The 25,661-nt window shown below is 44.9% G+C and overlaps 3 protein-coding genes and 1 long non-coding RNA gene across 5 annotated transcripts in view; 2 read left to right on the top strand and 2 right to left on the bottom strand.

Annotated features, from left to right (window-relative positions):
• The window catches only part of LOC139537379 (E3 ubiquitin-protein ligase Siah2-like), a 43,408-nt gene extending 31,551 nt beyond the window's left edge, over positions 1-11,857 (top strand). The window contains exon 2 of the mRNA XM_071338614.1: positions 7,128-11,857. Coding sequence (XP_071194715.1) covers positions 7,128-7,679 — 552 coding nt within the window. The 3' untranslated portion in view covers positions 7,680-11,857. The remainder of the gene's footprint in view (positions 1-7,127) is intronic.
• Positions 11,858-11,894: 37 nt separating this feature from the next.
• Positions 11,895-15,643, bottom strand: LOC139537378 (RNA-binding motif protein, X-linked 2-like). 2 transcript variants are annotated; one of them, XR_011667519.1, is made up of 7 exons: positions 15,521-15,643; positions 14,779-14,894; positions 14,510-14,561; positions 14,168-14,297; positions 13,828-14,008; positions 13,314-13,405; positions 12,606-12,803 (listed from the first exon to the last, which is right to left on the bottom strand). XR_011667519.1 is itself a non-coding variant. In XM_071338613.1 (6 exons), the coding sequence occupies exons 1-6, from the start codon at positions 15,523-15,525 to the stop codon at positions 12,256-12,258; spliced, it is 1,032 nt and encodes a 343-aa protein (XP_071194714.1). In that variant the 5' UTR covers positions 15,526-15,643; the 3' UTR covers positions 11,895-12,255. The 2 variants fall into 2 exon arrangements, 1 of the variants encoding a protein (XP_071194714.1); XM_071338613.1 differs by lacking the exon at positions 13,314-13,405 and having other exon boundaries at positions 11,895-12,803.
• A 1,011-nt stretch (positions 15,644-16,654) lies between these two features.
• Positions 16,655-18,440, bottom strand: LOC139536714 (glucose-dependent insulinotropic receptor-like). The gene is made up of 2 exons (XM_071337319.1): positions 17,550-18,440; positions 16,655-17,295 (listed from the first exon to the last, which is right to left on the bottom strand). The coding sequence occupies exons 1-2, from the start codon at positions 18,118-18,120 to the stop codon at positions 16,655-16,657; spliced, it is 1,212 nt and encodes a 403-aa protein (XP_071193420.1). The 5' UTR covers positions 18,121-18,440.
• Positions 18,441-20,965: 2,525 nt separating this feature from the next.
• Positions 20,966-22,704, top strand: LOC139537377 (uncharacterized). Its single transcript, XR_011667518.1, has 2 exons — positions 20,966-21,265; positions 21,980-22,704. It is a non-coding gene; the product is annotated as an uncharacterized lncRNA (long non-coding RNA).
• The last annotated feature ends 2,957 nt before the right edge of the window (positions 22,705-25,661 follow it).

Genomic DNA, 25,661 nt, shown 5'->3' with positions numbered 1-25,661 from the left:
GCCAGATTGCTATTGATCCTAGTGTGGGCAGAGGAATGGAGAGGTGTAGAGGCTGTGTGCTGGGGTTCGGGGGAGGGAGGGAATGATTGAGAGGATGCAGAGGGCCCTCTGTGACCCATTCCCTGGCCGAGAGGGTAACGTAATACCCGTGGCCTGGCAGCTGGATGGTTTTTCGGGACACATGAGCCTCTGGGTACTCTGTTCAGCCTGAGGTCACTGCCTGTTACTGGAACTAGAGGAAGAGAAGAGGAGAGGACCAACACCTGCTCTTTTTCTCACTCACTTTTTATTACTCACCCGCTTCTCGCTTTTCCTCTGCTGTTCATTACGGTTTTTATTTTTGCCCTTCCTGTTTTACTCCCGGTCTCCCACTGCATCCTCTTCCTGTCTCTCACCTCTCTGTTTTTCTCTCCACCCCTCTCTCTTTTGCCATCCTCCTCACACTTCTCTCTCTGCCACATCTCTCCTTTATTTGCTTACTCAATCCATCTTTTCTCATCTCCCTTTTGACCATTATTTTCCCTCTCTCTCCTGGTACATTCAAGAGAGACATGGAGAGAGAGAGAGAGAGAGAGCGAGACTAGCAGGGTTTGTGTCTTGAGTGTGGAGGCGGTTAAGTTCCCTCAGCACTAACTTTACCATCGCTCCTCCTCAGGGCTCTGTCTCAGGGGATCCACACAAACAACTCCCCTTCATTGCAGTATCCATATGACCGTCCCACACCCCTCTCATTTTCTCCATTCTGCTATGGCAACATCAATATGAAAGAAATAGCCTAGTTGTGTTTTTAATTTGTAAAGCACAACGACTAAAATGGCACTAAAGCACACTACTCCAAGGCTGTTATCCCAGACTGTCTCTGTCTAATTGACTGACCTGTAAAGTCTTTCATCAGGTTAGAGACCCATTAACCCAGGTAGCCTGTAGTCTCAGGACCAGGTGGTCTCTCAGCCAAATGTTATAACCAATGTTGGTTACAAAATGATTGCATCTGAGCTTCTAGAGTGTGCGGCTCTCCTTTTTTATTTTTTAAGAATAGCCATTTAGCAGGGCTGATGAGTCTGCAGTCTCATGGGCCTTTTCTGCTGCAACACAACAAAAGGCCTGATGGAACAAATCCTGGAGGGAGGGCAAGACAGTCTCTCTACCTCAGAAGGAGAGCTTCCAATGTGCCTCAGCCAGTCGATACCAACCCAGCCAGGGGGCCCTTTTTGGCTTAAAGTAGAATAGTCAGTTAGCCAGTGTGAGTGTAGCCTCTCTCTCTTCAGGCACAGCAGTGAGGAAATTGCCCAGGCAAACGGTGTCTGAGAAGCTGTTCAATAATTCACTGTAGCGAACTACTTTTAACTGTGAGAACAGGCCTGAATGTTCCACTCCTGCACTGCCAGTGAGGTAGTTTGTGTACTTTGCATTGGTCCTCTCTCTGGAGGAGGTAGTGGTGGGAGAGAAGCTGTGTCTCAGCTGAAAGGAGATGGTTGGTTGCTTGGCAGAGTTTGACTGCTTCTGCAGGAGGTTGTCAGAAAATAGATTATCTAGGCGGAGTTCATGCAAGGCCCTCAAAGTTAATGGTCACACATCTGGGTACTTTATTTGATCGTTTACCCAAATGTGAGATGGTTACATGTGTTACTTTCCTCTTACTTGTCTAGTTAAATTAAATAAATAAAAACCACTGTCCAGCTTGTTTTTGTCAGTAAAATATAATGTCAAAAGCTGTAAAAAAAAACACCATCAGTAACGAAGCTGACAGAATTTCAGAACATTTACATTTTCAGAGCAGAGTGATACGGTTAAGAGCATATGTTTTGGTTGGAGGTGAAACAACACAACTCCTCCCCAGAAGCTCCCCTCACTGGACAAGCTCATTGCAGATGATGTGCAACTTAAATGTGGAAGTTGTTCAATAATTCAGCAGCCAGCGGCTGGGCTGGTCTGTGTGCCTCTCCACAGGCCTGGCCCGTCTCCTTCTGGCAGGAACCCAGCCCCATCTCTCTAGACCTAGCCTCAGCCGTATCACCCCAGCCCCATCTCTCTAGACCTAGCCTCAGCCGTATCACCCCAGCCCCATCTCTCTAGACCTAGCCTCAGCCGTATCACCCCAGCCCCATCTCTCTAGATCTAGCCTCAGCCGTATCACCCCAGCCCCATCTCTCTAGACCTAGCCTCAGCCGTATCACCCCAGCCCCATCTCTCTAGACCTAGCCTCAGCCGTATCACCCCAGCCCCATCTCTCTAGACCTAGCCTCAGCCGTATCACCCCAGCCCCATCTCTCTAGACCTAGCCTCAGCCGTATCACCCCAGCCCCATCTCTCTAGACCTAGCCTCAGCCGTATCACCCCAGCCCCATCTCTCTAGACCTAGCCTCAGCCGTATCACCCCAGCCCCATCTCTCTAGATCTAGCCTCAGCCGTATCACCCCAGCCCCATCTCTCTAGACCTAGCCTCAGCCGTATCACCCCAGCCCCATCTCTCTAGACCTAGCCTCAGCCGTATCACCCCAGCCCCATCTCTCTAGACCTAGCCTCAGCCGTATCACCCCAGCCCCATCTCTCTAGACCTAGCCTCAGCCGTATCACCCCAGCCCCATCTCTCTAGATCTAGCCTCAGCCGTATCACCCCAGCCCCATCTCTCTAGACCTAGCCTCAGCCGTATCACCCCAGCCCCATCTCTCTAGACCTAGCCTCAGCCGTATCACCCCAGCCCCATCTCTCTAGACCTAGCCTCAGCCGTATCACCCCAGCCCCATCTCTCTAGACCTAGCCTCAGCCGTATCACCCCAGCCCCATCTCTCTAGACCTAGCCTCAGCCGTATCACCCCAGCCCCATCTCTCTAGACCTAGCCTCAGCCGTATCACCCCAGCCCCATCTCTCTAGATCTAGCCTCAGCCGTATCACCCCAGCCCCATCTCTCTAGATCTAGCCTCAGCCGTATCACCCCAGCCCCATCTCTCTAGATCTAGCCTCAGCCGTATCACCCCAGCCCCATCTCTCTAGACCTAGCCTCAGCCGTATCACCCCAGCCCCATCTCTCTAGATCTAGCCTCAGCCGTATCACCCCAGCCCCATCTCTCTAGACCTAGCCTCAGCCGTATCACCCCAGCCCCATCTCTCTAGACCTAGCCTCAGCCGTATCACCCCAGCCCCATCTCTCTAGATCTAGCCTCAGCCGTATCACCCCAGCCCCATCTCTCTAGACCTAGCCTCAGCCGTATCACCCCAGCCCCATCTCTCTAGATCTAGCCTCAGCCGTATCACCCCAGCCCCATCTCTCTAGACCTAGCCTCAGCCGTATCACCCCAGCCCCATCTCTCTAGACCTAGCCTCAGCCGTATCACCCCAGCCCCATCCCAAGCCAGCCAGTACCAGAAAGAGAATGCTTTACTTAAGATTTTAACAGGCCTCCAGAGCCCAGGCCCAGGCTAGATTAAAAGTTTTAATTAAAATAAGAGCGAAGAAGCGAGGGGAGGAAGAAAAGAGCATTTACCGCCACTGGGCAAGTTTGCAAGCTTTTATGAGTGTCAGAGGATTAGCCAACAACCCAGTTGGTTTTTCACTCCCTGGTTTAGAGAGCTAAATAGATTGTTTTGTAAATGTGTGTATACTATGCATGTCTGCGTCATTGACATAGTGTAGAGAAGTGTGGTTGACATGCGTTGTGCTGGCGTTATTACTCCCTTGAGGCTCCTTGCAGTGATTGAAACCCCTGAGGCTCTGTAGCACACCATAGAGAAAGGCTGGGCAATTAATTTGGACACAGACACACACACACAGGGAAGGAGGGTAGATAGAGGTGGGACACAGCGTATAATCACTGTTATTGTGTTGACGTGCGAAGATTTGAACAATGGGTTTGATCCAAATGGAACGGTGACATGCTGCATTCCGTGAGGTGTGATCTGAGTGGTTTAGTGTATGTTGTTCATTTTTGGCGGCGCTAAGGAGATTTGTGTAAATGTTGATGGACAAGGGATTTCAATTCAATTAGCCTAAATTACATTCATTGGTGACATGGGGCACACTACCAGAGGTCCCCCCCCCACACACACACACACGGAGTAGAGGAGGGGGGTAAACTTTATCACCAAAGACCTGCCGACTGGATTACGGCACAAAATCCTGTCAATCAGTCATTAATAAAGGTGGATAAGAGGATCAGCTTCCCTGAGGGACTCTGCCAAGGAAACTGACTGACCTCTACACATCTGACCTCACAGACAAATATTTGGGCTGATAGACGGAGAGACAAGGCATACAGAGGAATTTGCGTGACTGGATGCATTTGAAAACCCAAATGAAATGACATTAAACTTAAATTTTTTGTTGTTATGAATTGGGACACTGATTACACAGGGAAAATAGTATTTGATTCTAACCCACATTTTTTAGCAGTTGTGTGTCTCCCATGAGGGTTTTCTGACCCAGCTGGTCTTTTCATAGTGCATGGTTAAAGTCGGTCATGCCGTTATTCAGCCAATCGGTCCAGTGGGTCCTAACATAGCCATCGATTTGTGGGAAGCCTCCAATCTGCCACACAGATTAATATTTAATATTATAAATATTGAAACTTACCTACTGGGGCAGAAACACAAGCACCTCTCACCATGTCATCCCACCTCCTCCTCCCTCGCTTCCCATCTTTGCACCCTCCCATCCTTTCAACCCCAGGGCTTCAGATGAAAGTGAGCTAGAGGACACAGCACATAAGCCCTGTTGGAATGCTTAGAAAAATGTGTCCTTTGTTCTTACCTTGCTTTGAGTAATGACTGATCTAACGGAACTGAGTGGGTGATGGATCGATTGCCACATTTGCTTCAATTCCTTCCATGTTGCTTCAATGAGGTCAGATCAGTGATCAACATGAGGATCTAAGGAAAGTAGAACGTAAAGGAAGGAAGGTGTGTTCAAACTGAGATGTCTTATTTAAGGTAAGCTTCTAGATGAGGACAGTTACCCCATCCTTCTGTAAACAGCCTCCCAGTCTACCTCGGTCTATGGAGCCTGAAGGTTGGCCTGACTTCTACCCCAATTCAAATGGTCCATCATAGACAGTAATGTCCTATCTGTTTCTGGCTAGGTCCCATATTGACCGTAGAAGGTTGTGTTGTTATATCTTACTGACATCAGAATTGTCTCCTGTTCCGTAAGGGGCCTGGGTGTCCTTCAGGTTGTGACTCCAGCTCTAGTTCCTCAGAACCCCTCTCCCTGCAGCCTTATCCAGGCCAATCAGCCAAATCCTTGCTGATGACACCACGGTTGTAGGCCTTATAACCAATAACGACAAGTCAGCCTATAGGGAAGAGGTAAGTGAACTGGCATTGTGGTGCCAGGACAACAACCTCTCCCTCAACATCAGCAAAACAAAGGAGTTTATTGTTGACTTCAGGAAGCAGAGGAGGGAACACACTCCGATCCACATCAACGGGACTGCAGTAGAGCGAGTCAGCAGTTGTAAGTTCCTCGGCATCCACATCACAGATGACTTGAGATGGACCAACAACACCACCACTCTTGTCAAGGGGGCACAACAGCGCCTCTACTTCATAAGGCGCCTGAAGAAATTCGGCATGCCACACCGGGTCCTCTCCAAATACTACCACTGCACCATCGAGAGCATCCTGGCGAGTTGCAGTACATCACTGGAGCTGTGTTCCCACCCATCCAGGACATCTACTTGAAACGGTGCCTCATGAAGGACCCCACACACTCCAGCCACAAGCTGTTTTTTAAAAATGTATTTTTTTTTAATGTAACCTTTATTTAACTAGGCAAGTCAGTTAACAAATTCTTATTTGGCAATGACGACCTACCCCTAACCACACTGGGCCAATTGTGCGCCGCCCTATGGGACTCCCGATCACGGATCACGGCCGGTTGTGATACAGCCTGGGATCGAACCAGGGCCTGTAGTGACACCTCTAGAACTGAGATGCAGTGCCTTAGACTGCTGCGCCACACTTTCTCTCTCACACACACCACAACTGCTGCTACCAGACATTTTATTCCCCCATCCCTGAAATGTGTAAATATTGGTCTATAAATTCTGTCTTCCTGTATTCTACTGATGCTGAAATGTTTATTCTATTCTATTGAGCCATTTACTTTATGTTCGTATTCTTATCTTTTCTTATTTCTTATTGTTGTTGCATTGTCCAGTAGGAACCTACAGGTAAGCATTTCATTGGACAGAGTATGCTATACCACGTGTATCCTGTACATACGACAAATACAACTTGAAATCCACCCCCTTCATGCACTTTTCATTAGATAATCCACTTATTGCTCCAACCCTTCAATACCGGCCCAGCAATCCCAGCACGGACCAGCTACTTACATATCCTCCCATATTGTAGTCTGTCGTCTCTTGCTACACTCTATCTTTACTGGTATGTCTCCGTCATACAGGCAAGATTGTCTGTTGATGGTTCAATATATACATATTTTTTCAAAACGGCCTTGCTAACAATGTCGTGTATCTCAATCTCCCCTTCGACAAGCAGTTTAATGGCCTGGTATTGCTTTGTTTTCATACAAAATAACCATCCAATCTTATAAGATTCTTCCTCCCTAACATCTCCATGGATGTGTTGGGAAGCTGTTGTAGTGCCAGAGGGTTTATATCTAGTAAGGTGCTCATCTAGTACTCTTATCTACTTCTCCTTCATACCCTTCATGTGCCCTGCCACTCTCACCCCCTCCCTCCTCTATTTCTTTGTTCCCTCTCTCTTGCACGCTTTCCCTGCCTCACTCTCTATCTCTATCCTCCCACACATTGTTCAATCTCTCAATTGGTCCCTCTTTCTTTACTTCCTCCTTTGCCTTCTCTGTTTTTCCTACCACCTATGTCTCTGCAATATCTTTCTTTCCTTCATTCCCTCTCTCTTCCCCATCTCTCCTTTTATAACCATCTCCTCACCCATTCTGTCTCTCCACCCCATTCTGTCTCTCCATCCCATTCTGTCTCTCCACCCCATTCTGTCTCTTCCCCCGCATTGTCCCTCCTCTCCCATTCTGTCTCCCATCTCTTGGGTCATTCAACCCCACTCCACTTCGAGTAGGTTCTCAACATACATAGGAATTGTAAGCAATTCTCTCTCTCTTTCTCTCTCGCCCTCCCTCTATCTCCAGTACGCGTCAGCCGGATGCCTGCTGTCCCTCCACCACAGTGAGAAGCCTGATCACGAGGAGGTGTGTGAGTTCCGTCCCTACACCTGCCCGTGCCCCGGGGCCTCCTGCAAGTGGCAGGGCTCCCTGGAGGCTGTCATGCCCCACCTGATGCACGCCCACAAGTCCATCACCACCCTGCAGGGAGAGGACATCGTCTTCCTGGCCACAGACATCAACCTGCCGGGGGCCGTCGACTGGGTCATGATGCAGTCCTGCTTCGGCCACCACTTCATGCTGGTCCTGGAGAAGCAAGAGAAGTACGAGGGCCACCAGCAGTTCTTTGCCGTGGTGCTGCTCATCGGAACGAGGAAGCAGGCCGAGAACTTCGCCTACCGCCTGGAGCTCAACGGGAACCGGCGGCGCCTCACCTGGGAGGCCACGCCCCGCTCCATCCACGACGGTGTGGCGGCCGCAATCATGAACAGCGACTGTCTGGTCTTTGACACGTCCATCGCTCACCTGTTTGCCGACAACGGCAACCTGGGGATCAATGTTACCATCTCCATGTGCTGAGCGGCTCAGATGTGGAAACACAGACCCACAGGCCTCTCTCGTTCTCAGACTTACACGTGCGATGGGCAGAAACCGGTGCACAGTGACTGACTGCTGTGCTATACCTGCCTCCTGTGTGATGCAGTAGACTGTGTGTGAGAGGATAGGTGGGATATGGAGAGGATGTGTGTGTTTTGCTGCTTGAGGCTCGTTGGCTCCCCATAATGCTTGAATGGAGACTGGGCTGTAGAGTAGTTTCAGGGTTAGGGTGTTTGCCTGTCCTCTCATTGTGTGTGCTGGAGACAGTGTACAGTAAACTACATGCGGTGGGCTTTTGATGACTGATGCCCTACCCGCCCCCAGGACCCCTCAACCGCTCCCACCCCACTCACCCCTACCTCCTCTTATGCTCAGCCAACCAGTGCCAGGCAAGAAGGACACTGCCAGTGTAAGAAAGGGTGGTCAGTCAATTGGCTGCCACACAGCGGTATTCAGAGAACCTCCACTTCAACCGTGAATGGCCCCTGCAGATGCAGCTTCCTAATCCTCACAGCGAATTAAGTTTCAGTAAGTTGGTCAGTGGACCAATTAGGCCTCAGACGCATATGGGCAGAGTCGGGTCTGAGAGTGACCAATGTGCTGCCTCGGTCTGGGTTAGTGTGAGCTAAGCCGGGGTTGTTCATGCCCTCCTAAAGGATTGCACTGACTACTAACCAACTCCTTACTTTTCAGAACCGCAAAACTCAACCGTTTCAATAATTAGGCTATGTCAATTATACCCCAACCCTGGTGTGTATAATAAATATTGGTGATAGATCCTGATCTGATTGTAAGCAAAAGACTGCATGTATGTCCGCCATGTAGAATAAAGACACAGATCAGGTGTTTTGATTGTAGGCTCTCGTCATAATGCATCATAAAGGTTGCATAATGCCATCGTAAGCATGGTATCAAACCTGTCATAAGCACTGTTTGGTGAAACCCTGGGGCCTAGTTATTCACATGGATTCTGTATTAAAATACAAACAACAAAAAGTAAAACAATCTTAAGTTGAATCTTGAAATTTTCAAACAACAAAGGTACATTACTTCTCCAAAGTCACAAGCTCTGTTGCATAAAACTCTGATATATTGAAGGTTAGCTTGTTTGTTAACAATGAAGTCCCTTTCTTTGGTAAGGTCAATTGTCATACAATTTCATGAATGAAAAACAGGTGTCATGTCATATTTAAGATGGCATTATGTTTGTTTTGACACAGAAATCATATTTCTAGTGTGCGAGCGTACATGTTTGCAGAAGACGGTACCACTACTGTTATGATTATGTGTTTTTTTTCTCTGCAGCCACTCCTCCCCAACAGAGATGAACACTGGCGGAGGCACGGCTTTCTTATTTGTTCCTCTGTATGTCTCTTGAAACCGTTTGTTCTGCAGAACCTGGTTTATCTTCAGTTCTTCTACGCTCTGATTGATATACTATAATATGGGGGTAGTTTTGACTCTTCCCCTCTGGTCAGTCAACCCACCACAGCCTTACTTTTGTACGTAACCTAACTAGCACTCCCAAGTTGGGAAGGCATCTGTGAGGATGACTAAGTTAGACTCACTCAGACCCACCCTCAGTGTCTTGAACGGACTCTCGGTTTTTGTGGACTTTGGGGCAAAGTCCCATGGCATTGTGGGTAGAAATGGGCATTCCATAGTACTCCAGCCATGTACCTCGCCTTCACCCGGCGTCATAGTAACCAAGCAACCAAAGCAAACAAAAACCCACCTTTTCATAAAGTACCTCTGATGACGTTGATCACAGACATGTCTGTAACCCAACAGAGTCCCCTCCTGCTCCCAGACACTGCAGTATATCCCAAATCACCCTCTGCTGATCACCTCTGCCCCACTGCTCTGTCTTATAAGTATTTGTAATATGTAAATGTTGGATGACCATATATTTTCTAAAAGCTGATAGGAGGAGATTCTGTGTTCGGTTAATCTGAGATGTGTTTGTGTTCACGGTTACTCAAACTGTTGTACATAGGTTTTGAGGTTATTTTCTGAGCTGTTGTAACTACCTGCTATCCTATTTTATTCTAGTGGTCAGTGTCCCTGCCTTACCCACTGAGTGGACAGACATTTCTGCCAACACAATCCTTTGGGCAGGACAGCTCTGCAATTGCTATGGCTGATCTGTAATATCGGCAAAAAATGCAAACTGTGACGCTCACCTTTTTGTAACATGGGCTTGAAGCCTTTAATGCTGCATCAGTTATCATGATCAGTTATCATGAGCCATAGAGAACTGCAGAAATCGGTGTGGATTTCATTAATTAATTGTTTATGGGGCAATGGGAGATCAAATCAATGGAAACTAAGAGTCAGTGTCCACAAAATTAGATTTCATGGTGCATTTGTTTCCACTTAGCAAAATGAAAACATCTTTAGGTCTACATCACCATTACCTGACAAAAACATCTGTCCATCTACCCATGTAACTTAAACATACAATGGCAGTTGCACATATAAATCCTTTGCAGCTACTGTCATATGAACACCAAGTACTAGACATGCTAATGAATACCTAGGCCAGGGTTAACCAACTGGTGACCCACAGGTGGTTTTATTTGGCCCCCCAAGTTTTCTGTAGGTATGTTTTGGGGTGGCAGGTAGCCTAGTGGTTAGAGCGTTTGTCGCTCGAATCCCCGAGCTGACAAGGTAAAAAAGAAATCTGTCGTTCTGCCCATGATCAAGGCAGTTAACCCACTGTTCCCCGGTAGGCCGTCAGTGTAAATAAGAATTTGTTCTTAACTGACTTGCCTAGTTAAATAAAGGTTCAAATAAATAATGTTCTGGTCCCCTGTCCATCCACGAAAACAAAAATGGTCCCGTGGCTGAATGTAGTTGATGATCCCTGACCTAGGCTGTCATTATGTAGGCTATACAAAAAACATGTAGAACTATAACTCTTCATCTGCTTAAGTGCTGTCCTCTTGCACAATGTTTTGTTCCGTATGATGTGTCCACCCCACAGGGTGTCAGAACATTGAACAGAAACACATTCCTATCCAGCTGTAAATCACCTAGAATCATTCTACAACCTGGAAAAGTACACACATTCTTTATGTACCTCGGGAAATACAACCCATGTCTTGTACATTCATAGTACACATGACGTCATAGACATCTTATTTTCTCCCAAGTTTAGCCGAATCCTATCCTGGGATGTTTCTATAACAGCTGTATGGGTGCAATTTCTTTACTTAATTTCAATTGGGTCCCTAACAAGTATTTTCTTTGGGGGGGGGGCGTTTTCCTCTCCTGTCCATCCCAGGCTGGCCTCTGTTAATCTGGGGCCCGGGTGAAGGCAGCGGTTGACCTCTGACCAGTCTGACAAGTGAAGCTCAGACCCAGAAGTCATTAAAAAAAACATTGAATACATCACATCACCTAGGTAACTAACATAGTATAGCATTGACGATCTATCCATGCAGCCAGACAACAACGGGGCGACCATAATCCCAGTTATTCGAGTGTGGCTTGTCTGCCTGGCCCCCCACTGGAAGAGCTAAAAGAGGATAAGGAAGGGTTAACTCCTATCTACTAAGGACAAAATGGTGGCTCGTTCTCTAATATCTCTATACCCCAGTTGGGTAGTTTCATTGGAGCCCCGGTGTGATGAGATTAATAGAACTGATGACATTACGGTGTTTCACATGCCAACTATCCACAGGCTCCTTCACACACTTAAAACCTCTTGGCGGAATTAAAACATTTCCTTAATGGCAGAATGTGCTTTACCTCTTTTTCCCTTTTTATGTTTTGACAATGTTAATTTATTCTTGATATATACAGTATTTCTGTGTCTATGCTTTGTTCTGTCTTAGCTGATTAACTGTGTTTTAAACATCATTTAGCGATACAGATGAATTGCAGTTAAAATCCTGTTGAGCAGGTATGAGCTAGTGATCATGTAAATACGATCTTTGTTTGGTCTGAATTATTCCTTTTTTCCCCCCCAAGTATCTTGTTTGTCTTTGGTTCTTCACTGAATTACAAATTGTGTAATGTTTTGGACAGTCTCTTTTCACCCAAAATCACCTATTTTTGGAGCCAAGAGGAAGCTCCTATCTTGCGTTACCCATATTACTATGTGTCTCTGTATCACTTGAAATCAAATTTAAAAATAAAATGTTATTTATAAGGCATCTGTCAAAGACTTGTTGGAGACCAAATCTCTTTGTAAAAAAAAAACATTTTATTTACAACAGTAAATCATTGTCTGATTAAGCATTGTACAGCGGTTTGAGGGTAAAAATTCATTTGAAATCCAGTTCCGATTTAACTTTGCTGCTGAAAACGCTAAGCTGTTGTCGTGGAAACAGGCCATGTTCTCATGACTCAAGTTGTCATCCACTGTTTGGCTCAGTCTCCACAAGAGAATATTGAATCAACAGGCTTGATATGGCTTATGACAAATACTAACAAAATAAAACAACCAATCATATTAGCTCCATGGTCCCAGTTCCTGATGATTTTCTATAGTGAAGGAAAGAATAAGACTTCACTCAGTCCAGTTGTCTTGACTACAATCAAGGCACTTCTGTTACTTTCTCCTTTGGTCTCTCTCCCGACTGTGTTCTTTGTGCTTACTTGACCTGTCTCTTTCCCTCTCTCTGTTCCTGTCTTTCTCCCTGTCCCAGTCCCTTGCTCTGTTCCTCTCATTGTCCCTCTCTCCCTCCCTAGTTCTGTCTCTCTCTCTATCCCTGTCTTGGTTTTCTCTCTCCTCCCTGCCTGTCCTCTTGCTCTCCAACTGCAGTCCTCCATCTCTCCTCTTCTCATCCTCCCTGGGCCTCTCTCTCTCTCCTTCCCTCTCCCCATGGCGATTTCGGAACCCTCTGTCCACCTGCCTGTGTGTCTCTCGTGGGTTCTGTGGCTCTGCCCCAGGCCCTGGTCTCTCTTCCCTGGCACCCAGCCACTCCTCTGGCGCCCCCCGCTGGCTGTACTTGTCATAGCCCAGGTCCTCCTCCTGCTTCACCCTCACTGCCAGGGCAGGCCCAGGGGGAGACACAGAGTGAGTCTGGGCTAGCCTCTCCCTCTGCTTCCTATCCTCCTTCAGAGCCTTCTTCTCCTTTTTCTTCTTCTCTTTCTTGTCTGGGTTGGAGATGAAAGAAAAGACATGGAGGGTCAGGTAAGAGGAGATATGAACATGACACGCACACTGACAGCCAAGTTATCCTCCACTACTCGGGTGTAGTCGTGTCCTTGCCTTGCAATTATACTGAACAAAACTATAAATGCAACATGTAAGTGTTGGCCCCATGTTTCATGAGATGAAATAAAAGATACCAGACATTTTCCATATACACTAAAAGCATCTCTCTCCTGTTAGTGAGCATTTCTCCTTTGCCAAGACAATCCATCCACCTGACAGGTGTGGCATATCAAGAAGCTGATTAAACAGTATGATCATTAAAAAGGTGCATCTTGTGCTGGGGACAATAAAAGGCCACTCTAAAATGTGCAGTTTTGTCTCAACACATTGCTACAGATGTCTCAAGTTGAGGCAGCATGCAATTGACATGCTGACTGTAGGAATGTCCAGTCGAGCTGTTGCCAGAGAACTAAATGTTCACTTCTTGTGCCGGGCAGATGGCAGACCACCTGTATGATGTTGTGTGGGTAAGCAGTTTGCTGATGTCAACAGAGTGCCCCATGGTGGAGATGGGGTTATGGTATGGGCAGGCAGGCATAAGCTGAGGACAAAGAACACAATTGGATTTTATCGATGGCAATTTGAATGCAGAGATACCATGACGAGATCCTGAGGCCCAGTGTCGTGTCATTCATCCGCCACCATCACCAGATACTGACTGGTTTTCTGATCCCGCCCCTACCCTTTTTTAAAAAGGTATCTATGACCAATAGATGCATATCTGTATTCCCAGTCATGTGAAATCCATAGATTAGGGTCTAATGAATTTATTTCAATTGACTGATTTCCTTATATGAACTATAACTCAGTAAAATCTTTGAAATTGTTGCAGGTTGCGTTCATATTTTTGTTCAGTGTTCATTCTACTTTGATTAAAGTTCTTGCATTTCAAATCCCCAGTCTAATGAGGCTGACACAAGCAGTAGACCTGTACCATCTGGACCTCCATTAGTCTCTTCTCACCTTTCTTGGGCTTCTTCGCGGGTACGGCGTACTGCTCCTCTTCTTCAGACGATGAAGGGTCAGGTCGTTTGGGGGCACAGCCCTCCTCCCTCAGGCGCTTAGTGATATCATCCATGTCCTCATGGTCTTTGGGAGGGCGGTAGTTCAGTACATGGTCCACTCGGATGGTCCGCCCCTTTATCTAGATACCGAGAGAGCGAGAGAGACACACACCACAACACAATGAGATAGTCATTTAAGTCTTTTGCATCGTCTAACCTTCATTTATGCATGTCTACTGGTTTAGTCTCAATCTCTCTTGTTCTCTCCTTCTCAGCTGTGAGTGATTGCCATTCTTTACTTTGATCCCGTTTAAGTTATCCACAGCCAGGATGGTGCTCCTCTGGTCCTCGTAGCAGATGAAGCAGAAGCCTTTGGATTTACCCGTCTTCTTATCACGCACTAGGTTGATGTTGGCCATTTCTCCATACCTGCAGACAGACATGAAGCAAGAATACACCTAATCTAATGCAAAGAACACTTGATTTATTCAGAATGGGGAAGGTTAAGAGGGAATAGGGGAAGATAAGCATGGAAAGACAGGTAATTGTATTGACAAAAACAGACAGACAAAGAAGAACAGGGAGAGAAAGGACACAGTGAGTGGAGAGATTGGAGGAAGGGGTGTATGTATGGGACTCACTGAGAGAAGACACAGACGATGTCACCTTCCGTCAGCTCATATGGAAACCCACCTGCAGGTTAAAACAGAAACACTAAAGTTAGAAACAGGCTTATAACTGCTGGTGAGATGGACTAGAGAGCAAGCCACTGACTGAATAATAAATAAATAAAACACTACTTTGACGCCACCAACTGGTCAGCTGACAGTACACCTTAAACATGGCTGTAATACCAGGGTGTGGATCAATCCTATTCAATCGCAGGGGTGTCTTTGAGACAGCCTCTTACCGATGAAAATCCAGGCGCTGTCCTTATACTCAGAGTGCCATGACACATTTTCCTTCACCCCCAATGAGGCCTCTCTCTCATTCAGCTCATTGATCAGCTTCACCTTGGTCAGGGGACTGCAGGACACAGAGAGATGGAGAAGAACGAAAGGATAGAGTTTAACATGCAATAGAATGCAGAATATTCTCTCTGCTGATCCTGTCTTTGCTCTTTTCTTAACCACCATGGCCAAGCTTTTTTTTTTACCCCATGGGGTCGTCTCATGAGGAACTACAGACCATAATATATTTAAGTAATAAGGCTCGAGGGGGTGTGGTATATGGCCAATATACCACAGTTAAGAGCTGTTCTTGCGGAGTATACCACAAACCCCAGAGGAGCCTTATTGCGATTATAAACTGGTTATCAACGTAATTAGAGCAGTAAAAATAAATGTTTTGTAATACCCATGGTATACGGTCTGATATACCACGGCTGTCAGCCAATCAGCATTCAGGGCTCGAACCAACCAGTTATATATAGTAGTGTGTATTCATTTAACGTGAACATTATTGTCATTATAACCTAGCTAGCAGCAAATCATTAGCAAGCTAACGTTAGCCATGTTGACTGATGTTGCAGTACACGTTAGCTGGCTAGCTAGACCGCTTCACATGACTACCCCATTACACCTCAGTGGGTAACTAGATAATCATTACAGTCGATAAAAATGTAAAACACTTAATCGGTCACTTATACTCACTTCATTATGAAGTTATCATGAACGCAAACACGATGCTAACTTTAAAATGGAGCCCCCCCCTGACCAACATCAGTTTCCGGCGCGTCATACTACGTACAGGGGTTTGTGGGAGGTGTAGTTCAAAGGCATGCTCCCTTGTTCTCAGTATTGACAAACTTTTATTATAGAAATCGTACAAACAAGTCCTACAGAACTGCATTTCAATATTCAATTCAATTATTCAATTCCAATGGTATTTTGTGATTAAGCAAACGCTTTCTTCAATGCCACTGCATTGGCCTAAACACAGATTTTTATTATCTCTTTTCTATATGAAATCTACTTTTATAGCACCATCATTCCTCATATCACAACGTGTAATGTTATTGGCTAGTTGTAAAATATGGACGTATTTATCTTAAAAATAAGTGTTTATATGACAAGGAAGTGCCCATGAATGAATAATCAATCATCCAAGCTTTCTATAATTTATTTTGAATAGCAACTACTCAAACAATAATATTCTACCTACCTCATATCAAGGTTTTATCTATATATTTCCACTATGGTAATTTATGAGAAAATAATAAAGAAATTCTACATTGACATTATGAGTAAATCATTTGTAGAAAGTATTGGCAATAAAACACAACACACATTTCCCATGTACCTCCCTAGTGGAGGTAATAATACACACTACTTTCCCAAGAAATGAAATACTTTGTCCAATTCTTTTTTTATATAATCACTGACTGATCATAGAACAACCATTTGTACACAAAAAAGCTGTTCCCCTTCAAAACACCTACACACCTCTCAGACACACATAGACAGTGAGGTTGATGGGAATGCAGAGAGGGACAAAGTGCATACTTTGCAGAGATAATATCAATTAGGTTAGTGGAGGAAACAGAGCAAAAAAAGCAAATAAGCCCATCTGTTACATGGTTTAGGTTCCATGATGTCTCCACATCCATTATCTCACTCTGTTATTTTTTCCCCATTTGATTGCTTTTGTCAGTTAGTCGCTGTCGCTAGACATGTGACGTGAACTGTGTCTGCCAGAAATGGAAAAAGCTCTAAGCTGCCACAGTAAGCATTTTCCAAATTGGTTCAATCAACCCCAATGAGTTGTTCTCAAAATGTCTAAGTCATTCACAAGGGGGTTGAGGCAGAAAACGGTACAGTGTGGCCCTCTTCACTGGTGACCGTGGGAAAGGTGGGGTCCAGGCTCATGGCATCGTCCACAGATATAACAGTATGAGTGGGTATACGCAGCTCTGTCTGACATCTCTCACTAGCCTCTAACACGGCTGTGTTCCTGACCCTGTACTTAACGCAGCAGAAGAGGACCCCGATCTGCAGCCGCACCTCCCTCTGCCAGCAGGCGTACACCAAAGGGTTGATGAGGGAGTTAGACAGCCCCAGCAGCCACAGGTCATTCTCCAGCACCTTGTACAGCTCACAGGCCTCACACAGTATCTGCACTGCACACACCACAAAAAATGGGCACCAGCAGAGGGTGAAACAGCCCACCAGCAGAGCCACGGTCCTCAGGGCCTTGACGTGGCCCCAGTAGCGGCTGCGCTGGGGCAGCCTGGAGCCGGCCTGGCGGATCTGCCTCTGATGGCCGCAAGCTATCTTCAGAATGTCCAGGTAGAAGTAGGTGAAGACAGAGAGGACGGGGAAGAAGACGGCACAGAACACCACAATGATGCCCTTGGGACGGATGACAGAGAAGAAGGTGCAAAGGCTGCTGCTTTCAAAGTCTCCCTGCTGGAGCTGCCATGCCATGCCTGTGGAGCAGAGGGGAATAATAATCTTTCTATATTTATAGTATTTTGAATATTAAAATTAAAATAATGATGTTCATTATCAAATTGATCAACAATCAGTGTTGGGGTCAATTCAATTCCAATTTAGTCAATTCAGGAAGCACATTCAAATTCACAAATTGAGTCTCAGCTTATCCCCCTGAATTTAAATGTAACCCTGTTGTTAGGGACATGTGTCCCCTCTGAAATAAGATAACTGAGGTTAGTTGTTCCACCTGGTAGGAAGCCAAAGGTGAGGGATACCATCCAGAGCGCTACCAGGGCCCCAGTCACGGTCCACCTCCCAGTGAGCTGAGAGTAGCGCAGCGGCAGCTTGATGGCCACGTAGCGGTCCAGAGAGATTAGGAACATGGACAAGATGGACGCCGTTGAGGGGGAGATGATGAAGGCCATGCGGAGTAAACACTTGGTCTTCTGTGTGGAGTGCATCAGGAGTAGCGGTTGAGTAATTGGAATAGTTCCATTGTTCACGGTATTGTAATTTTGAAACACGTCTGTGACAATGCCAGTGATAGCCAGGCCCACCAGGATATCTGCCAGGGCCAGGTTGAGCACGAAGCACCAGCTCTGACTGCCCTTCCTGCGCATCAGCTGAAAGAGAGCAGCCACCACCAGTAGGTTGGTGGAGATGATGAGGAGAGAGGCCACACTCAGGACCCATCCCATCATTTCTGGTGTCATGAAAGTGTATACAACAGGGGTTAGTATGGGTCTCACACCTGGCATCATGGCAGTGAGGTTGGCACCCGACTCTCCCATCCAGCCTGTCTTATTGTAAGCTGCCATTGAGTCCTTTACAAGATCTAAGTCTTGTATATCGGAGAGATTCCCCCACAAAACAAATAAATTATATCCACCAACATCCACTCCTACTGTGGTATATTGGTATCCGAATACCAATTTTTTCCTCTTTGTACTGTACTTAATATCAATCTCTGTCAAACTCCTTGTATAACAGAAAGAAATTCACAACGATAAACTGAGCTATTAAGTAAAAAGCTCTTTAGGAAAAAATGAAGAACGTTCAATGGGTACTCATCCACTCCCGATGTGCCTTTGCTCCTCAGAGGGCAAAGTATCTCCCCTCCTCTCTCGTCTGTAGCTGTGGTTCCTCTGCATCCGACCCTTGTCCAGCCTGCTATCTGGTTATCATCCCAGTCCCCTCAGAGAGTCCCTGGTGCAGACATCCGGGATGACTGGGCCATTTTCCACAAGGGTTCACCACGACCACTGAATCTGGGTTAATGACAGTAATCTGCAGTACAAACATCAACACTACACTACACTAAGATAGATCTGCTTTTGATGCCATTTGTATCTTCACCATAAAGTCATTAGTGATTTTATTTTTGCCCATCCATTGATGTCAATAAGTAGGGAAGTAAGGAAAGAGAGGAAGAGTTTTCTGTGGCATGTCTCTTGGGAAGACCCATTTGCTTTGGGAAGACCCATCTGGCAGTTGTCTGTAGACTAATATGTGGGTCCTTTAGAAAACACACAGAATTTAAAAAAATCAAAATCGAGGCACAAAAGGAAAAATAACCATCTACTCCCACTTACAGTACTATAATCAATAAAGACTATCTGCTGTCTTGGCTACTCTAATGTCTAAGATGAGTTTCAGCAAAAAGAAGGTATAGAAGGAATTGAGAAGCCTCTTCATCTTGACACACAACCTTTAACATTCACAGTGCTGTACAAAATATGCTGTGACTAACCACTGTATCTGTGTCTCATCAGTGGCTCATCATGGCTAAGTGTTTTATGTATCTATTTATACAGCTCTAAACAAACTGAGAGGCAAAATACACGATAGGGAGAAAGAAAGAGAGAGAAAGTGTATATTTGCCAGACAGGATGACGTGAATCTCCCTACATGTACAGTATACTGTATGTTATCAGTCAACTACTTCTGTTTTACGTATGGGAAGCATTGCTTTGGGAGACATAAATCTACCCTGCATAAATTACTACCCAACTTCCTCATAAGTGTATGCATTTCCACTCTCTTCTCTCTCTCTGTAACTATTTCTGAACTCCCTGCTGCTCGTTTTAACCCTCAGCAACAACAACCCAACGAGGTCAGTCCAAACAATATCACCAGGGTCTCATCAAATACAGATTTTGACATTATCGATCATAGTCTGCTGCTGGAAAAACGTATGTGTTATGGCTTTACACCCCCTGCTATAATATGGATAAAGAGTTACTTGTTTAACAGAACACAGAGGATGTTCTTTAATGGAAGCCTCTCAAACATAATCCAGGTAGAATCAGAAATTCCCCAGGGTAGCTGTTTAGCTCCTTGCTTTACTAACGACATGCCACTGACTTTGAGTAAAGCCTATGTATGCGGATGACTCAACACTATACACGTCAGCTACTACAGCAACTGAAATGACTGCAACACTTAAAAAAGACCTGCAGTTAATTGCAGAGTGGGTGGCAAGGAATAAGTTAGCTCTAAATATTTCTAAAACTAAAAGCATTGTATTTGGGACAAATCATTCAGTAAACCCTAAACCTCAACTAAATATTGTAATAAATAATGTGGAAATTGAGCAAGTTGAGATGACTAAACTGCTTGGAGTAACCCTAGATTGTAAACTGTTTTGGTCAAAACATATTGATGCAGTAGTAGCTAAGATGGGGAGAAGTTTGTCCATAATAAAGTGATGCTCTGCCTTCTTAACAACACTATCAACAAGGCAGGTCCTACAGGTCCTAGTTTTGTCGCACCTTGACTACTGTTCAGTCGTGTGGTCAGGTGCCACAAAAAAAGACTAAAGAAAATTGCATTTGGCTCAGAACAGGGCAGCACGGCTGGCCCTTGGATGTACAAAGAGAGCTAATATTAATTAATATGCATGTCAATCTGTCCTGGATCAAAGTGGAGGAGAGATTGACTTCATCACTACTTGAAATTATGAGAGGTATTGACATGTTGAATGCACCGAGCTGTCTGTCTAAACTACTGGCACACAGCTGGGACATCCATACATACCCCACAAGACATGCCACAAGAGGTCTCTTCACAGTCCCCAAGTCCAGAACAGACTATGGGAGACACACAGTACTACATAGAGCCATGACTACATGGAACTCTATTCCACATCAAGTAACTGATGCAAGCAGTAAAATTTGATTTAAAAAACAGATTAAAAAATCCCTTATGGAACAGCGGGGACTGTGAAGCAACACAAACATAGGCACAGACACATGCATACACACACACAAATACGATAACATACGCACTATACACACACATACACATGGATTTAGTACTGTAGATGTGTGGTAGTGGTGGAGTATGGGCCTGAGGGCTCACAGTGTGTTGTGAAATCTATGAATGTATTGTAATGTTTTTGAATGTATTGTATAAACTGTATAAACTGCCTTAATTTTGCTGGACCGCAGGAAGAGTAGCTGCTGCCGGGGCAGCAGCTAAGGGGGATCCATAATAAATACAAAAATACAAATACACAGTGATCTTTTCATGTAGAGTAAAGATCCCCTTTTGATCACAAAGGGGGGAAAAACACAATAACCTCTGGCTCCCACAGACATACAATGTGGGAATGTTATTCATCCCTACTAGACCTTTCAGTGCCATTCAAAACTTCTGTTGGTCAGCAGTAATTGTGCCCAATGCCCCTGTACCAGTAGTCATTCTCACCCTATTTACACTTAGCACTGCCCACTCCTCGACTACGGGTTGCCTTAGCCAGAAACATCTTGAAGGTGTTATTATTCTTTGAATAGACTACCTCCTGTCTTGGGCTTGACCTCTGAAGCTGACCTGAGTTTCCTCTGTACTGAAGATGACTTTAAAGAGACGACTGCTGTCCATTTTGTTGTGTTGTGTCTACTGTGTCGCTTCGCTCTTCTGCTTGAACCCCAACCGCAACAACTGTGGCTCCATCAGCGCTCGGTGAGTCTGTGTCAGTATGTGTGTGTGTATTTCAGTGTATATGTGTGCTTGCCTGTATGTTTGTATTTGTGTGAGGGGCAGAAATGTCTTAGTCATGATGGTGTGTGTTATTGTGTTAATGTCTTATCTGTTTATCTGGGGGTAATTCGCAAAAATCTGAGGTAGTGACATGTCTTCTGTTCTGTATGTGTTGGCATACCTTTACTTGCTTGATAGAGAATGAAATACATTCAGTATAACAATATGGGATGTAAAAAGAAGATGGAATATGTGGCTACTGAGTTACTGTTTCCCATGTCTTAAAAGACTCACGGTTAGTGTCATATTGGCGGCAGGTAGCCTAGTGGTTAGAGCGTTAGGCCAGTAACTGAAAGGTTGCTGGGTTGAATACCTAAGTTTAAAAATTGGTTGATGTGCCTTTGAGCAAGGTACTACACCCAATTTGCTCCAGGGGTGCCGTTTTGGCTGACCCTGTAAAACAACACATTTCACTGCACTGATCTGGTGTATGTGACAATACAACATCTATTTTGTATTGTATTTTTTATTTGGGTTATTAGGGTAATTATTCATAAAATAATTAATAAAGTTATAATGAATCTTTGCTCAATATTTACTACAGCATGTTAAACAGAACCTTGGCTTGAACAATTTGCTGTGTTTGGTACCACTCACTGTCCATGTCTTTTGTGTTCTTTTGACAAACCATTTTAGGAATCTCATGACAGTTGTCCAGCAGCTGTACCAACGAGTCATGAGGCTAATGCGCACCACTCTCTGATCCTATGGAGCCGGAGTTGAGTCCCTCAACACTAATCATCACCAGGACTGAGACGCTCTCCTGCCTTACCCTGTCCATACAATGGAGATGACCTGCAGAGCACCTGCCATCGACAGAGCAAGAGGACGAAAAGCTCTCATTGCAGTTCACTGTAATAAAGCAGGAGATAGTTTTTAAAAAATGTCAATGTTTTATTGATGCAAATAGATTTTGTTGAGATCCTAGTGGGCCTTAACTGCATGAGCGTTGTGTTAGTGCCCCAATTTCCCTGCATTATAATGTAAGTGCTGGAAAAGCCGTTTGCAGGATAATTCAAAGATGTCATTCATTTCATGCCCTCTTGTGGAAAACTGATCAGTTATTTCTGCGTGATCAAGAAATTAATGCTTTCAATGAGCTTCAATGCTATCGCTGGACATGGAAAATATTCCCTGCTGGAATTGATGTGATTGAGTTTTGTTAAATCTACTACATGAATGCATATAGTGGTGGGTGCTGTCTTCATAAAATAATACGAAAAAATGTTACTTGTGCAAATTATGGGAAGATAGTTTAATACATTTGTACCACTTGATTAGCTAAATGTTATAACAGTTGAGTCTTTTGTAATTAATGCTGTATCAAAACTGATATAATAAACTTTACATTTGTTTTTCAATTGACAGTTTATTTTTTTATAAGCCTATATGTTGAAAATATGTATTTTCCAGACGTTGACATCACACACATTTCAGGTACTGAATGAAATGTTAGAAGACGTCTTTTCCTGATGTCGAAAATATGTCTTGTACTGATGTCGAAAATATGTCTTATACGGACGTAGGTATTTAGGTATAAAATTGGTATTTTTTTTATACCTTTCCGTATTTAAACTGCTATACATTCTCAATGAAGTAAGCATTATATCCCAATAATAATTTTTCATGCCTCTTAATAAGAAAGAGGAGCTAACTGACGATTGCAACATAATATTTAGTATTGTTGTCATCTGTCACATCTGTTAGCTTTTTCAAAAGCTTTTAAACTGATAGCAATAACATTCAAAGTAGTCCATTACACAGAATAAACCAACAGACCACTTCAACTACAATAACATTCTGAGTAACGGTTACAGATGTATTGTTTCTTGCTAAGACTGTGATACAGTACATTGTTGTTTATCTATCGTAGTTGAATGTACAGACTGTAATTCACTCTGGATAAGAGCGTTTGCTGAATGACCAAAATGTAAATGTAAAAACAAACACTTGCAACGCATGCTGGGTATTATTTTAATAAACTCCGCTCCAAAACAAGTACAAATTTGGCAGGTGTGGACCAGATCCAAATCTGAATGAATCACAGACGTCTAGGCTATGTTTCACAAGATTGAACATCCCATTACAGTACAGCACACTTTAGTACAGTAGAGCACAGTAGAACACGGAAGAGTACAGTAAAGTACAGTATGGTACGGTACAGGACAGTTTTATTCAGTAAAGTAGAGTACAGTACATTACAGTTTAATTTAGTACAGTAGAGTACATTAGAGTAAAGTAGGGTACAATACAGTACACTATATTTTACTTTTCTTTACTTGATTGTACTGTAGTGTGCTGTACTGTATTGTACTCTACTGTACTATACTCTACTTGTCTTTACTGTACTGTAATGTACTGTACTCTGCCGTGCTTTACTGTACTGTGCTGTCCAAACTTGTGAAACATTTATATCTATGATTGGTTCAGATTTATTGATCAATTATATAGTCTATGTTTGGGCTAAATCAAGGCCGGTCTGGACCAAATCTGAACGTCTATGTTTGGGCCAAATATAGACCGTTCTGGGGACATTGAAACCAAGGCCAGTCTGGAATAGACAAACAAACAAAAGACGGAGGACCAAAACAAAGAAGTGGCCTGACGTCACATGCTTAGTGGGTTTCCCTCACAACATAATCTGGTGTAATTGATAGTATGATTTATATTTACCTATTACTACATGATAGATGGGGAGGGGGATGGGCATTTGGAGTAGGCAGGTGGGTGTTTGGAAGGGCAAAGTGGGATCCGTTTCAGGAGCTGAGTGCGCAGGTGATGGCTCGGGTGGATAGGAGTGGGGATGTGGATATTATGAATAACTGGGTGAGAAACGCTTTAGTGGGGGCAGCTACTGATACTATACCTAAGAGTTCAGGGAGGAGTAGGAGTAGGAGGAGGAGGAGGAGGAGGAGGAGAAGGAAAGCAGTCCCATGGTGGACAGAGGAGTGTGGGGAAATGGTGAGGAGTAGGAACAGGGCATTTAGAGTACTGAAAAGGATGCATAACATCCAACATCTGATTCAGAATTATCAGGCCCAGGCCCTGGTGTGGAGAACTATCCGTCAGGCAAAGAGGTCATGTTGGCGTCGGTTCTGTGACACCATTGGAAGGACGACACCTGTGGGAGAAGTGTGGGGGATGATTAATAGGATGAGTAGGGTCAGAAGGGAGTGGGATTATCCAGTGTTGACGAGTGGGGAGAATATGGCTGTAACAGATGAAGAGAAGGCAGAGATGATGGCCAAAACGTTTTTCCAAGTGCCTAGCTCAGCAAATTTATCAGAGGAGGGGCAGAGGGGGATTATTTTTTTCTCCCCAATTTTGTGGTATCCAATTGGTAGTTACAGTCTTGTCTCATCGCTGCAACTCCCGTACGGACTCGGGAGAGGTGAAGGCCAAGAGCCGTGCATCCCCCGAAACACAACCACTTAACCCGGAAGCCAGCCACACCAATGTTTCAGAGGAAACACCGTACACCTGGCGAATGTGTCAGCGTGCACTGTGCTCGGCCCGCCACAGGAGTCGCTAGTGCGTGATGACCTAACCCGGATGACGCTGGGCCAATTGTGCGCCGCCCCATGGGTCTTCCGGTTGCGTCCGGCTGCGACAGAGCCTGGACTCGAACCCAGAATCTCTAGTGGCACATCTAGCACTGCGATGCAATGCCTTAGACCACTTCACCACTCGGGAGGCCCATGTGGCCCATCTAAGTGATGAGGCCCTGGATAAGGTATTGGTGTTGTACACAGAGTGTGGGAGGAGGGGAAACTACCAGGCAGCTGGAAGGAGGCAGTAGTGTTACCAAAGCTATCGGCCAATAGCTTTAACATCACATGTATGTAAGATTATGGAACGGATGATTACGGAGAGGCTAACTTACTTCCTGGAGAGCAGGGGGCTAGTATCGCCACATCAGATTGGGTTCAGGAAGGGGAGGGGGACTATGGACCCAGTGCTCTGCTTAGAAGCAGAGGTCAGGAAGGCTCAGGTGAACAAGGAGACTGTTGTAGCTGTCTTTCTTGATGTGGAGAAGGCGTATGATATGATGTGGAAGGAGGGATTGTTAATCAAGCTTGATATTATGGGGGTAGGAGGAAGAACGTACAACTGGATAAAGGATTTCCTGTTTGGAAGGTCTATCCAGGTGAGGGTAGAGAAGTCTCTGTCAGGCAGCTACCTGGTGTTCTCAGTCATGATCAATGATGTTAACTCTCAGGTACGGCCGGATATTGGGAGGTCATTATGTGCAGATGATGGGGCCTAATGGAAGAGTGAAAGAAATGTGCCATACATATTCAGGAAGGTACAGGAAGCA

The sequence above is a fragment of the Salvelinus alpinus genome, chromosome 13 (genome assembly GCF_045679555.1).
Source record: "Salvelinus alpinus chromosome 13, SLU_Salpinus.1, whole genome shotgun sequence".
Taxonomy (NCBI): Eukaryota; Metazoa; Chordata; class Actinopteri; order Salmoniformes; family Salmonidae; genus Salvelinus; species Salvelinus alpinus.
This window is presented reverse-complemented; position numbering and strand designations above follow the sequence as displayed.